The 14,972-nt window shown below is 44.2% G+C and overlaps 1 protein-coding gene across 1 annotated transcript in view; it reads right to left on the bottom strand.

Annotated features, from left to right (window-relative positions):
• Nucleotides 1–341: 341 nt before the first annotated feature.
• LOC119445870 (ice-structuring glycoprotein-like) overlaps nucleotides 342–14,972 on the bottom strand; it is a 33,975-nt gene continuing 19,344 nt past the window's right edge. The window contains exons 3-5 of the mRNA XM_037710175.2: nucleotides 2,669–2,777; nucleotides 1,037–2,186; nucleotides 342–425 (exon numbers count right to left, since the gene is read on the bottom strand). Of these exons, the coding sequence (XP_037566103.2) occupies nucleotides 424–425; nucleotides 1,037–2,186; nucleotides 2,669–2,777 (1,261 nt within the window). The 3' untranslated portion in view covers nucleotides 342–423. The remainder of the gene's footprint in view (nucleotides 426–1,036; nucleotides 2,187–2,668; nucleotides 2,778–14,972) is intronic.

Consider the following 14,972-nt stretch of genomic DNA (forward strand, 5'->3'; position numbering starts at 1 on the left):
ATGTGGCATTTAGCAAAAGGAAGCACTAATGGGTTCCTTAAACAATTTCACATTCATGATATTAAAAGATATATCAGGAACGTTCCAGCAAACGCTTTAGCAAATGCTTTTTTTTACACATTCTCGCTATTTCTCAAACGTGAAGTCCACACTTTAATGAACATGCGGTTCTCTTAGCATGCGTTATATGGTGGTAAGTTTAAAGAGCCAATACAACAGGCATGTTTCGTATTCCTGTTAGGCGATAGTGCGAAAGAGATTGCTGGCAATGAAGTTATGCTGGATAATTTTTTCCTAATAGCAGATTTCACGTGAAAATACATAGAATACGGAAAACAGTATTTCCTCAAACGTTACTTTATTAAAAATACCGACTTGAGGCGTGTTGGAATCTGCACAGCAGTCATAAATATTGTGTGATGTTTCTGAAAGAGAAAGAAAACATATTTTTCAGTTGTCAGACAGCTGCAGATAGGATTGAGAAATTGCGTAACTTTCAATATTTTCAGAACATTCAGACTTGGTCCCCAAGATTTCACAACCAATGATAATATTCTTTTGCGGAGGCTGAAATAATAAATCGTGAATGCGTCTTAGGTGTGTGGCACTTGCACTACACTTACCTTTATTGTGGTAATTAAAAATCTTCGCGTATATCGCCGGCAACTTTGCAAAATAGACGCCAAAATTATATGATCCCCGATAGATTCAAATTTACCTCTAGGGACCATATATGCCGGATTTTTGCACTCTATGTTAGTGAACACGGCCGTACTTGCTCAATACCTATGATTCGGTGTTGGACAAAGCTAATTTGTTCATCATTCCCTGCTACCACCAACTCTAGCATGAGTTCTTGAATTTATTGGGATCCAGAATAACACCGTTCAAAGCTTTCCAAAAGACGTGTTCTGGTAGCACAGTTTTTGCAAGTTTTTTGATACTGTAGTTATTAACTGAAGAATATATATAAGCTATTACTCTCGCCAGTGGTTTGAGCAATTGAGGGAGCAGAAAACGGAACTTGTCTACTTACACTTCTTCTTACGGAGGAGAAGGTTGGCGTAGTTGAATGGAGTGCCAAGGCCATAGCCGTAGTTCAGACCATAGGCGCCAAGACCGTAGCCATAGCCAAAGTGACCGAGGCCATAGCCGAGGTTTCCAACGCCATATCCGTAGACTGGAGTAGCGGCCACGAGGGGGGCAGCATGGACGGTGGCGACGGCCGGAACAGCGTGGACGGTGGCGACGGCTGGAACAGCGTGGACGGTCTCGGAGACGGTGGTGACCTTGGTCAGTGCTGGAGCAGCAGCAACCACAGGAACAGCGTGGGCAACAGTAGCGACGGCTGGGGCAGCAGCCACGACTGGAGTGGCGTGGGCAACGGTGGCGACAGCTGGAGCAGCGTGGTAAGTGTCAACACGGGTCACAGCCGGGGCGGCAGCAACGACTGGAGCGGCATGAGCCACAGTAGCAACGGCTGGGGCGGCTTGGTACGTGTCAACGCGGGCCACGGCTGGGGCGGCATGGTAAGTGTCAACGCGGGCCACGGCTGGGGCGGCATGGTAAGTGTCAACGCGGGTCACGGCTGGGGCGGCAGCCACAACTGGGGTAGCAGCCTGGACGGTAGCGAACTTGGTCAGAGTTGGGACAGCAGCGTAGGAAGCCACGGCTGGAGCGGCCGCGTAGGTCACAGCTGGGGCAGCCTGGATGGTGTCAACCTTTGTCACAGCTGGGGCAGCAGCGTAGGTGACAGCTGGGGCAGACTGGATGGTGTCAACCTTAGTCACGGCTGGGGCAGCAGCGTAGGATACAGCTTGGCTAGTCTGGACGGTGTCAACCTTAGTCACAGCTGGGGCGGCCTGGACAGTGGCTACCTTAGCGACAGCTGGAGCAGTTTGGTAGGTGTCCACCTTGGTGACGGTGGCGGCTGGGGCCGCAGCGACAGTGGCGACAGCTGGAGCAGCATGGTAGGTGTCAACGCGGGTGACAGCTGGGGCGGAAGCAACCACCGGAGCGACGGCGGCCACAGCCGGGGCAGAGTGGTAGGTGTCCACGCGAGTCACGGCCGGAGCAGCAACGTAGGAGGCTCCCAGGGCGATACCCTGGCCCAGGCCGACGCCGGGTGCGACGACAGCGTGGCTGAAGGCACTGGCGACTAGGGCCAGGATAAGGCTGGCACGGAACTGCAGGAGTAGGGGAACAACGTCGATTCATTTTGTTGCTCTTTAAGATTCCCAAAAAGACGCGCAAAGAAGTGTGCAACTCAATAAGTGCCAGACTCGTGTATTGGTTCTTGGCGTAGTACAACGATCTATCCTGAGATAACAGATCGCCGTTGTGAGACAATTAGCTTCCCTCACGGTATTCTGTACTGACATAGCACTGCGCTTTATATCTCGACCTGTGATAAAGCCATTCGTAAACATATTATGGTTGCTGCATTACATTTATTTTTACCTCGCAAAAACATTACGTCCAACGGTAATAAAAATTGTTACTAATCGTGGAGTACGCAGTTAATTTCGCGCTAAGCTGTCCATACTCCCAGTCGGCATTTCAAATAATTAAATATTAGCTCGCTAATCTACCTTCCTTACTAAGTTTCGAGGTTCATTGTAGCCATAAAGGTGATTGAGTAGACTAGTAAATGGCACTGTATACTCACGGCGACCATAGTTGCTGCAAGTTCCTGGCCTGTGGAGGTGAAATTGAACTGCTGAAGTGCATGTGGATCGAGAGGCTTTTTATACTCCTCTGCCACCAAGATGTAACGCCTACAAGAGATCCAAAAAGAAGAAAAACAATTCAAGATAGGAACCTGAGTCCGGATGTCTTGCCACTCGTTCAAACGCAGAAAGAAAAGTATCTAGTCTGCATGTAAAACGATTTCCCAATCTACTTCCTTTCGCAAACACATAGAAAAGAAAAGACTAGATTTGAGGGCTGTGTACAATTATGTAAAGTCTCCTGCTGTGCCTCAGAAACGTGCCTTCAATTCAAATAAATCTCGGGGTAGTCCCGCTGTCCTAGTTACGCTAAAGCTCTTCGTGTTTTACTGAATTTATGGGTGGGGTTACCGGGTAGATGAAAACCTAACGTCGCATTAGTTTCGAGATCAGCTTCGAACGCAGCTTGGAGGCATAACTTGCAGCGAATACGAGAGCAAATATTTGCATTTTACTGAGTACTGGACTTACCTTTTCGTAGTCATACTTATGATTAGTCCATGCCCACGGCTCATTATTAGGCACTACGGCTCATGCATGTATATGCTCATTTTCGTATGGCCACTAGTGCGAGTAGCTCAATCAATTCTTTACTTTATTACTCGATCATTCTGTGGACTGCCTTGCACTCTCACTGAAGAGCTCTGTCATAGTTCACACATTCAAGAAGTGTCGAGCCATTACCCTATTTCTCCACTGGAATGGCAGCAATCAAATCACTTTGGTCTACTGAGCTTTCCAATGTTGTGGTTCATTACTCATCACATGGATATACGACACTAATCCTTTCCTCATCTATTCAATCTTTGATTACTTTACATTCCAACGAAACTTGTCTGCATATCCGACGAACCGCTTTGGAGACATTCTTTGTCTCCCGTACGGCGTCACCTGCAGACGTGCTTCGACTACGTATCGCGCGCTCACGCGCTGCGTGCATCACTCAAGCTAGCGGCGCCTTTGCCAGTTTTTTTCATTTATGATTTTCATCGACTCGTTGCGTTTAAATGCACAGCCGACCGAAAATCCCCTTCGCGGACGTCCGTTTCCATAAAAATTCAGCTCGCCTTCTTTGTTTTTAGTGAAAGGCGCCCTTGAAATCTTGCAGTACTGGTCGGATGACTCACCTTGTAATCGATTAGGTCTCAAGTATTGTTCTCTGAACCTGCAATCGCTAACCCGCCCTTTATTCTAGGCTTCACGTCTCTTTCTTTACACTGTAGCCTGACCGTTTGACCACTTAGTTCTCCTATCCGTGGAACCATATATTTGCAGTATTGAAGGATATTGTAGTTTCCAACAATGCAATGCAAGTTTATTGAAGTATTTTCTCGTGGCTAAACAGAATGACACTACTAACTGATACCACATGAAATTGTAAGTCATTCCTTACCCTGTGCCCGTGAATTCTCTGATCTCAAATTAAGCATGTTGCTTATATGTAAGCGGTGTGTATTGCAATTTCTCTAGGCAACAATTTTTCGCAGTAGCATACAACAGCTTTCCCATAAGAAAATCTTTTCATGCCAGAAAGCAAAAACCCAGCTTCATGCATTATTTCTGGCGGTTTGCCTTGGTGGTTTTCGTGTTACAACCAGTACAGGCACTGATAAATTTTAGTGGAGGATTTTCTAATAATTTTAACAAACAAGTCATTTTTTGGCATGCATTTAAGCTCGTGTAGGTGAGCATGCTTTAATACTGCCTCTATTGGAAAACAGTGACAGCGCCCAGGAGTCGAACCTGTGACCTAGAAGGTCACAGCCACTGTGGCACCGCGACGGCTCCTTTCATACAGTTACAATCTTATCAAAAGTCATTATTAGAAGTGGTATTTTCTAACCAAAGTTTCTTTCGCCAGAAGTTTTGCTTCATGTTAGTTATTGTAGCTTTCGGGAAGTAGAAACACTGGTGCTTCATATATAGGAATGCCGGCTTGATGTATACTGATAAAGCCATTCATCCTAGCGGTTCCACCTGATGAGGTGCACATCATAGACGTAGATATCTCACGTGTGCAGGATCAGGCTCTTTTCATATTCCCGTGACACTCAATTTTTACCCGCCTTTATATTTTATAAGGGTGTTTTATTGTTTCGCCGTGCAAACATCATTTCCAGGATAAACACACAGTTGACCTTCTGGCGACGAGCGACCGCGTAGACCGGTGAAGTCTCGGCCTTCCGAGGGAGAGAACAGACCGACACCGAGCTCCTAGAGTAGCATTTTTTTATCTGTCTCGGAACGCTAGCCCGTGCCGGTGCGTACCAGCCGCACCAGCCCCCCGCGTAGGCGCGAGCGTCTGCGTAATTCTGATGCAACGCCGATGCTGCTGCCGCTACAACCTATTAGAAAACCTGTCTTCGAAGTACTCGAATTCCTATAATCAACTTTCTAGAAAGAATTGCAATATTTGAAACAGAACTGAAAAAAAAGGGCCGAGACCATCGGGAAATAATTGTCGCAGTGGAGCGATAACATTGTTCAATATGTAAACCTGCTATGATGCCCAATAATAGTCTTTAATGCAAGCATGTGTCACTACCTCAACATAACGACAGCATGGCGATGACGGAATAACGCCGACGGCACAATGAACATGTGACAACGACTTAATGACGATGATGACGGGACGAGGGCGAAATGAAGACTGCGGTATGACTGCAACGAAATGACCGCAATAGAAAGACAATGATGAGGTGACGACGACGGAAAGACTACAGGGGCAAACACTACTGCGAAATGACAATAGAACCATGACGATGGCTCAACGACGACCGAATGACAAGGTAAAAACGGCGACAACGCCAATGACGATGGCGTGACCTAGTTATTTGGCTTTCCTAATTCGTTAACGCTTCTATTCTTCAACTGCTTTAGTTTTGAACACATCAATGCTCACTCCACCTGCGACCATAGGGCGGCCCAAGAAAACGGGGGGATGCTCTGCATGAAAGCTATCGCTTGAGTACGAAGGTTCCTACTTAGGCAGGAACCACTTCACCAAAGTGCGACCGAGCGAATCAAAGACTGACTGCCTTCATAGCTACAATGCAGTACACGAGGGACAACTAGCGCCAAGTTAAAATAAGTGAAGCCGGTGACAAGAATTGTTTTTTTCTCTCGAGAATAACGACTTTTGAAGGTTTCGCTTCGTAATCTTCGGTTGAAATTCTGTAGTACTGTTGCACTGTCCCGTGGAGTATCAGGGCTATGGGCTACAGTCGTTGGAACCTCCTTTTTCTCGCTTCCTTGTTGCGAAGGCACTGTTCCAAAGTGCCGCCATGCCACATGTATTGTGCACTGCTGTCGTTTAATTATCTTGGTTTGCCTGTCATTGCTTTGCTTGAAAGCTGAGACAGCTACGCATATTATTCGTATGTTACAATAATTCTGTTTACCTTTATGCCCTAATTTTTATTATGGCTGTATATACCCGACTGTCTGTTATTGATTTCTTGCCGTCTTTTGAGGGATCATTAACATTTTCAAAGCAGTTACATAGTAGGTTTACGTGAACGCTCCTCCCTTTCACTGTAATCAAAAATACGGTGCATTGAACAGAAATTTTGCCGAGACAGTCGGCGATTATCTCTGTGGCAGTGAGAAAACAAAGACCAATTGAAAAGCAATATTTTTTGCGACTATTTTAATTATTTCCTATCTTAACACCAAGACCAATTTCTCACTTATAAAACTGATAAAACTCCAATTTCGATAATGAAAATTTTAAAAATTGAGTTGAACATCCGTGTGATATTCTTTGGCTCACTCCTTTGTTTTCCCACAATTTATTTTTTTGCCATACTTGCTACACTGTATGACCCATTACTTTATTCGATTAATGATCAGTTTATTTCACATTTTCATATGTCATTTTTATTCCCTAATGCCACCCGATTCTTCGGCTATCCAAAACAATGACTATGTGCCCTTTTTGTGGAGATTATGCATCATTGTCATCAGCTGAAATGCAAAAAAAGGTAATAGCGTAATCAAGTGTCATGGTGTAACAAATTCGTCCACAGCCGCGAAAGCTTTTTCTTAACGTTCTCGATATTGCGACGTTGGAGGGTGTGAGGGGTGCAAAATTGGTCAACAGGAAAAGCAGCTTTACAGTAACTGCGCAAATGATGTGCTTGTGATGACTGTGACTGCTTAGCCGTATAAAAGTAACTGTATTGTTTTCATATATACGGGATTCTTGAGTGCAATTTTTTGGCCTAACGCAATCTAATTCATCAATTTATTCAGCCGGACCGGAGCTCAATTACTAAGGAAACATTTCTGCGCTGGTTTCATACAAAAAGAGTGTCAAGCAAACGGTTCACATTGAAGGCAAGGCTATCCGTCTTAGTTGTATTACCCCTCTGCATAATTCTTATTACTCTGACAAATTCACTCCTGTTTTTTTATCGATAAACGCTGGATGATTGCGGAGCCGTACGTTTTCACGCATGTGTAGATATCACGCAGAGAGTTTACTTCTTCAGCTGCTGGGTCGAAGATAGTTGCAGCAGCATTCAAGCATTGAATTGAATTGCGATTGCTGAATTGAATTACTTGCGATTGCTGAAGAGTAAACAGTGGTGCAATCTTACGTGCAATCTTGTTTCGTGCCGCTTATTCACTGTGTTTTCTATTGCGCTTGTCCTTCTCTCCCACAGAGAACTTGTGCGTCTCCCATTATTATAGAAGGGCTTGCGTTCCTTCATTTCTCCCAACCCATCGTACGACTCGATATTATTATTCTATATTATCATTATGCCTTTTGTTTTCTCCCCACAAAATGGCGCTTATTGTATACCCCTTGCCAACGGGGACACGATTAATTTTTTCTCACGTCTACGATGAAACGTTGCTAGCGCTTTGTGTAAATGTTTCTCTCCCGCATGCTACTTTGTTGGTTAACAAAAAAAAGTAATTTTAAACTGCAGAATTATAGGTCTTAATTTTGTAAACTGCTGCTTGGTTATTGAATACTTGGGATTAGAAAAACGTATTGACAAAATGACATGGTATTGGAATAAGCCTTTCCAGGTGTTCTTTTTTTTTTCAAGAAATGAAGGGTTGTGAAGCATGGTAAAAGTGCTTCTGCATGGTTCCGACAGTTTTTCTTTCACAGCTTTTATTTCATGCATTTCTTATTGGAACCAATGCAGTATTTTGAAACATTACGCCACGTCAACTAGGAGGGAATCTAACCAACCAGGATGTTGAAAATCTTGCTTTCTGTGCTTAGCAACAAAGAAAGTTCTTTCTCAATAGCTGTGTTCAAGTGTTCTCTGTTCCCAACTGAAATGTCGAATAATGAAAAGTGCAGGTGTAAAAAGAAGTTATATGTCTTGAATGTTCTTTTTCAGTTTAGCGCTGCCCAAATATCGACGAACAGCATAAGATTGATCTACCTACGAGAAAATGGAGTTTTAATCTTCGTATTTTGGTAAGCTTTGGCTTATGGTGCGTCCAGCGTCTTCCCCCAACCATGTTTCCAGGTTTCTTAGACAGATGAGGCAGTGGTTTTTCAAGCGAAGTTTGTATAGCTCTCGCCTGCGCCGGCGATGGATGATATGGATGGATGAAAAATTTTATTAGGGACCTTTATGGCATGTACACGCTCGAGCCGCCCATCGCCGCAAGCCGCACCGCACGTTGGCGGTTCAGTGGCGGCGGGCGGTTGGAGCAAGCGGGCACAAAATTCGATTCACGCTGGGACCGCTCGAGCGGTGCCGTACGCATGCGACCTCTGGCTGGCAGAACAGATAACCAGCGACTGGCAACATGCAACAGCGCGGTCGCAGCGTTTGTGTGCTGGCGACCAGCAAAAGTTTGGCCCTAGCCAGGATTTTGTTATTACGTTTGTTCTCTTATTAGTTAATTTTCGGATTATTTAGCTCGAGCGGTTCGCATGTGCCGGCATCCATACTCCGATTTGGGGACGCGACGTCTGCTGAGAGCTGACAACCGAGAGGCGCGGCATAGATGTTCCAAGTCGGCAACTATCGTCAACAGCAGACGACACTGGCATATTTTTGTTGACGTGGGTTCAAGCTTTCGTGTCACGGCGAAAACGCGACTCTTGCACTGTCACACTCTGTTCTGCGACTGCATGTGTGGCGTTGGCGCGGTGACCGACCTTTAGAACACTGTGCCGTGATCTTACCTGCACCTTTTTTTTTCGTTTTCTTTTTTTTTTGATTCATTGCTACCGCATAATGGTTTAACAACATACAATCGCTATGTACTCGGTTGTGTGCGGCGCGATGGCGCCTTTTTTGCAGATATGCTAGCGAAAGCTTGCAAGACCGCGCGTGCACGTGAACACACTCGTTTTTAGCCAATGAACTAGGGATTTGTCGCAGCAACAGCGTAGCACGTACGCTGAAGCGCCGCAGCGTTATACATGGTGTTCATTTTCAAGTATTAGAGATTTTTTATAAATCGTCTGTGGCAGGTAGCATAATTATTATCATTGAGTTGGGTTATTCGATGAGGCGGACATTAGTAACACGAGAAATCGAAACACAGATTGAGCTAATTAACAAAAATTTACAAATGAACTTCTTAGTTAATTACTTTATGACACATATTGCAATTTACGAATTGGAGCCGGTGAGCTTGTAAAGCGTATCCACTTAGGACGAATTTCCAGAATGACGCCAGTTTGGAGATATGCGCCATCAAACTCGGCGTAAGAATGCATTGTTGTTCCACTTATTTTTTACCAAAATGCTGTTTTATACATTGAAGCACCAAAGTAACTGAAACGCCAATGTATTTCGTCCCACACTTTGGGAAATAGTATCTCGAAAACGAGACTTCATTAAGCATCACTATGGCTTGGGTGCCTCTTTGTGCATTGTACAAGGAGTAAAGGTGGGCGAATGTAAATGTTTTCAAATACGTATTAAATAAATTATTATGTATCAAATATTCAATACTTATACGACGACACATGTACCTGTAGTAGCAATATTTATTCCATATAATTAAATTAGGTACCACACATTAACTCGTGTAAGAAGAGAGCTAAATATTGGAGACAAAGGATGAGTTTTAAATGCAGAACTACTAATTGTTACGTGAAAAAAATCGACATAAATAGTCTATCAACAACTTTAGAGCCTGGCTGCAAAGAAGCTTTCCAAGAAAGAATGGCTGCTGAATGGCTAGCTTTCAAAAACGTGCAATATATTGTTCCCAAGAAGACATCAAAGTTGTAGAAAAAAAAAGAAAAGCTGATGAAGGACCTACGTGTCGTAGACATATGTAAAACTACTCGTTGCAAGGAAAACAGCACAGACTTGTAGCATAAAAGATCAGTCTGCTAGATATAGAGATGTGTGGTCACCTTTCGTGTGAAAAAACGCTTATGGGAAAGTTTTGTTGCCAATATGACTGAAATATACTTTCGTCAACGTGCTTGCCTTTGGGAGGCTATACACTTGTTCACATACAAGTACCTGCCGCGTATTCATTTTTAACGAAGTTCAATTAATATAATGACACGAGAGCCTCCTCTGATCAGAAAAAAATAAGAGTTGTGTGGTCATATATAGATAACATTTAGAATATCAAGGTACCTTTTCCCACATTATGCAAGTACTCATGAAACACAAGACTGCAAGAAACAGCATGCAAAATCCATAACTGATTATGTATATGACATTTCCATTTCATGTCACAAAGTGTTCCACAGGGCAGATAGGATGTGACATCTGTGATTCAGAGATACGTCATTGTACCAGTGCACAAATATTGTACAACTGATAATTTTGGGAATAAAGAAATAACAAGCATTGATTCCCAGTATGTCACCATGCCACGTGTATCTTAAAAAGGACTATCATTTATATGTCAAGCTTGCACCATCATGTTTATGTGACCATACATGTGTACCCCATCTGTAATGAACCGTTGCTTTAAGTTATGACCACTGTCATGTAATTCCTGTACATTAATTGTGGTTTTGCGCAATACACCTAGAAAACTTTTGAGCGGCATTGCAGTACTTTTCCTTGTATGTGCACATCGGCTTTCTGTCACAACACCCACTTCGCGTCCATGATAAATGCTGCAGTCAAGCAAAATAGAGTTTCAGACTAAGGTACGTAAACTGCTTTCATTCCAGAAAACCCAAACCAAGGTTTAGGTTCTTGAGGGCACAAGTTACTTGCGTCCTTTGATCTAAGGCTGTTTTCTGCATGCAATGAATTTTAGGATGTCTGCTGTGCAAATCAATGTTAACCTGATAAAAGGCATGGCGAGCCATAACTTGAATTTGTGATACTAGTTACTACTGGGGCCAGATTAACCTATGGGCTAAGGGGGCTGCAGCTCCAGGCCAGGGTGCCCTGTGAGAAAAATGTTTCCTTGAATTAAACTTTATTTCTTGCGTACAGTACAGAGTAAAACATAATGTGAACAAATACATTGGAATCCCTAGCTCAAGGCTAGTTGCGATCCATAAGAAAACTATGCAGAGGAAGCAAAGCAATTAGTTTAGCACAGACACATGTACTTAAACTCAGCAATAATATGCACTTTACATTAGAAGAATTAGAGTATACAATACAAAGAATCTTCAAAATGCAAACGGTATCATTGAACATCTACAAGTAAAGGAAAATGCACTAGAAAAAATAAAAATGAAGCGGTGAATGTATTAATAAACATACGAAAGAAGATCACGAAAATGCAGTTTTAATTATCTCTAAAAATTAGCGGCATTTCTAACTTATGTGGGCTGAACGTTCCTCTCGACTACTCCAACACTTCAAGTTCTCCGTTTACCACACACATTACAGGCCTTTGGAACCAGAAAATTTTGTTTTAGTGCACTGTGTGTACAGCGTCCTGATTCGGTAAAGTTGGTAGCAGAGAGTGGGTAGTCAGTAACGATCGATGCTATTATTAACCATTACAAAAATTTAGTAATGAAGTAAACGGTAAAATGTGTACGTGTTGAAAGAGCGGTGTTGTGTTAGCATTTTAATGTGAGGAAGTCATAAAGTGGACAGCCCTCTTTTGAAGTTTTACAAATAGCTCAATGTATGAATGTCCCCGAGATGTAACACAGTACCACAGATGGCTATGGAACAAGCTGAAATAAATTTCTCGAAGGGTTTCTGTATCAAAACAATTTCGGCACTTGAGGAGAATATAACAAGCCTTGCTGAGATTTTTGCAAAGCTTGTAAATGTGAGATTTACATAGAAACGACTCATCTAATTTGTACAACCCCTTGATGGGCCCCTCAGCAATTTAAGAGGACCGTTCGCCAGGGCCCTGTGGAAAATTTTAGTTATACTATAAAAGTTAGGAAGTGTCTTCCAATGGGTATAATACCACAAGAATTCTTTAAAACGGTATAGTAGCAGCCGAAATTGAAGCAAAGAATCTGTAGTGCAAGAAGGTGACCTGCTGTTCGTGTACAGAGGCATTCTTTCTTTGCCCGACCAGCAACGCAAAGGACCTTTCTCTCTTGCGTACTCCCATATAAGAAACGAGGGTTCACCTCCTACTCTATTTTTTTGCAAAACACCTGATGCACCTTTCTTCCATTTAAAAATAAATTTAGATCATGACAATGGCATATACATCCATGTTAGATTGACAAGTGGAACTACAATGAGTTTGTTGACATGATGGCAGATAATTAATGTAAGGAGATGAATCGTTGCGAAGGTGCATGAAGCTAAATATTGTTCCCTCGTCAATTCCACGCCTTACGTCTCTCATGTTGCCTAGCTTTCTGTTGTCCTTTGGTGAGGCTACAAGGTGACGTTCACAAAAGATTCACAGATGTTAGGCCCTTCTCGCATGCCCATCTTGTACTATGAGTTACTGTGGCGGTTAGCACTGGTAACATTAGTAGCCACCCTAACCGTGATTACGCAGCAACATGACACCACCCATGCAGCCCAGACCACCCACTTCAATCCAATACCAATTTGCACTTTTACTAGCTGTACGGCCTGAAAGCAAGAAATAAATGGTAAAATCCATCACTGCTTAGTCTCATCTCACACTGAGCACAAAGCATTAGGCATTTTTTGTTGTTCTTATTGAGATCAGCTGTTTGTTTTGACACTGCTAGGACTACACATGCCGTAAAAGTGTTTCGATTTCTATTTAGCAGATGGCACCACAGCAGTAGCGATGATGATGCATTGACGATGCAGAACGCTACGAAGGTTTCATTGTTCGCTACATCATTAATTTCCTACTCTGCTCTAGTATGGTACATGATGACAGTGGTGAGAAAACGCCAAATATGCGCTGAGCAGATGGCGCGGTGCATGTGAACATTCATCAGTGGGTTCGCTTTTACTAAAACTGGCTAAGGAGGCTGCATTGAACTGCTCAGATAGCGTGTCGATGAAGCGAAGCCCCACAGTAGCCTTCATGGAAACGCAGCTTATATAGTTACAACACAGGAACATTTGTTGCATCACTACACCAACAGTGGTGGATGTATCGAATGGATGGCAAGCAGACACTGAGCAGCTGACTCAGCGCAGATGAACACATCTTGAGGGGCATTCAACCTTCCTATTGGCTAAGAAGCCCTGTAGCTGCCCCAGTGGTGCAAGGACCTACTGAGATGCAGTATAACTCGCAAAGCACATTGTTCAGCATCAAAGGTTGGGCAGTGGCAGAGAAGGTGCGTTGCTGTGGCGTCACATCCGCAAAAAATAGCATGCGGCGCATTTGCATTGTTTACATTACAGCACATGACACCTAGCACAAAATTAATAATTGCAATACATGCAGCAGTGATATAACTTTTAAGCTGTTCCCTAGCCTCTCCTCTTCGTAAAGAGTAAAATGTGCAGAGACAACAACACTGCAAACAAATAACACGTGTACAAAGCAAGGAAAGCTGGTTTGATACAATACCTACACTGAGATGCAAAGAGCACGAACGACCAGCAGTGCTTCTGCAGTGTTTACTTCAGAGCACATGCATAAAAAGCACCCTAAATAGCTTGTAGTGTGTATCCAACTCAGCAGTTGCTTAGCTACAAGAAAGTTCGGCTAAGGAGAAAGAGGTTTCATTATTTTTCAATGTATGTGTACAAATACGGTTTGTTCCTGCCTCCTTGACTTTTGGGTCTAATGTTCTGTACAAACCGTTCTGTATGCATGGTTCACTTCAGAGCATATGCACATCGCACAAAACGAAATCTTATACGCCGAGCACCACTGCGACACATTGCACGTATACGTAGCAGTACCCTTCACTTCGTGAAGTAAGAACCCCAGCACTCAAACGTTCTGTACGTGTTCACGATCACCAAGGCGCATCGCAGCCCCCAAAACAGCTCACATGAAGCCAGGCACAAACAGCACATTCAGCACATTAAGAATGGCTGCGATGACGCGACAACAAAGCTCATCGCTATAGGTCGTATCTTCACTTCTTAAAAACAAAACACAGCACTGCACAATGCACATACACGTACGCGCTTCGCAGCGATGAAGCGCGCGCACAAAACACCTAGGCACACCATACGCTGAGGTGGGCGATCGCACTCGTTTTCATCCAGGCGCGTACTGAATGCATGTGTCATGCTTAGAATGCGCGTGTATGTGATGGTCTTCGCGTTTCTACTGCGGGTACTGCACACGCGAAATACGGCCCAACAAACAAGAAATCGCCGGTTTCATTGCTTCCGAACTTCGCGTAAACACAACACATTTCCGTCTGTTGCCGTTGACAATAGCACGCACTGAAGAGGTCAGGCAGGGTACAGCGGATTGCTGCGTTCGACGACTATGTCTGCGAGTGCTCGATAACTCTTGCAATGATCCCCAAAAAACCACAAAAACAAACTGCCACAGCAGCCTAGGCGCCTAGGCCTCACGCTTCGCTTCACTTCGAACCAGCGCCATGTTTGTGCGGTCGCCGCATACATGCTGCATGCTCGCAAAAGTTCACGACCGCCTCTCGTGACGTCAGAGCAGCCATTTTAAGCGGAACGCGCGAGGGCGGTGCGGCTTGCGGCGATGGGCAGGCTCGAGCGTGTAACAGGTCATTAGGGCGCGCGAAAGCCCTCAGCGGGACCGCTCCCACATTGGGACAGAGAGGCCAAGCCTCTCCAGCCGCGTCGCGGGCCCTGTCCCGCTAAAACACCGGCTCCAGGGGCGGCTGGCCGGCGCCGGAGCGTGAGTCATTAGGCACGGTGCCAGCTACGTAGGCGCGCGCTCACGCCACTTGCGCAACCAATCATAGCCGTT

This window comes from Dermacentor silvarum, chromosome 3 (assembly GCF_013339745.2).
Source record: "Dermacentor silvarum isolate Dsil-2018 chromosome 3, BIME_Dsil_1.4, whole genome shotgun sequence".
Classification (NCBI taxonomy): Eukaryota; Metazoa; Arthropoda; class Arachnida; order Ixodida; family Ixodidae; genus Dermacentor; species Dermacentor silvarum.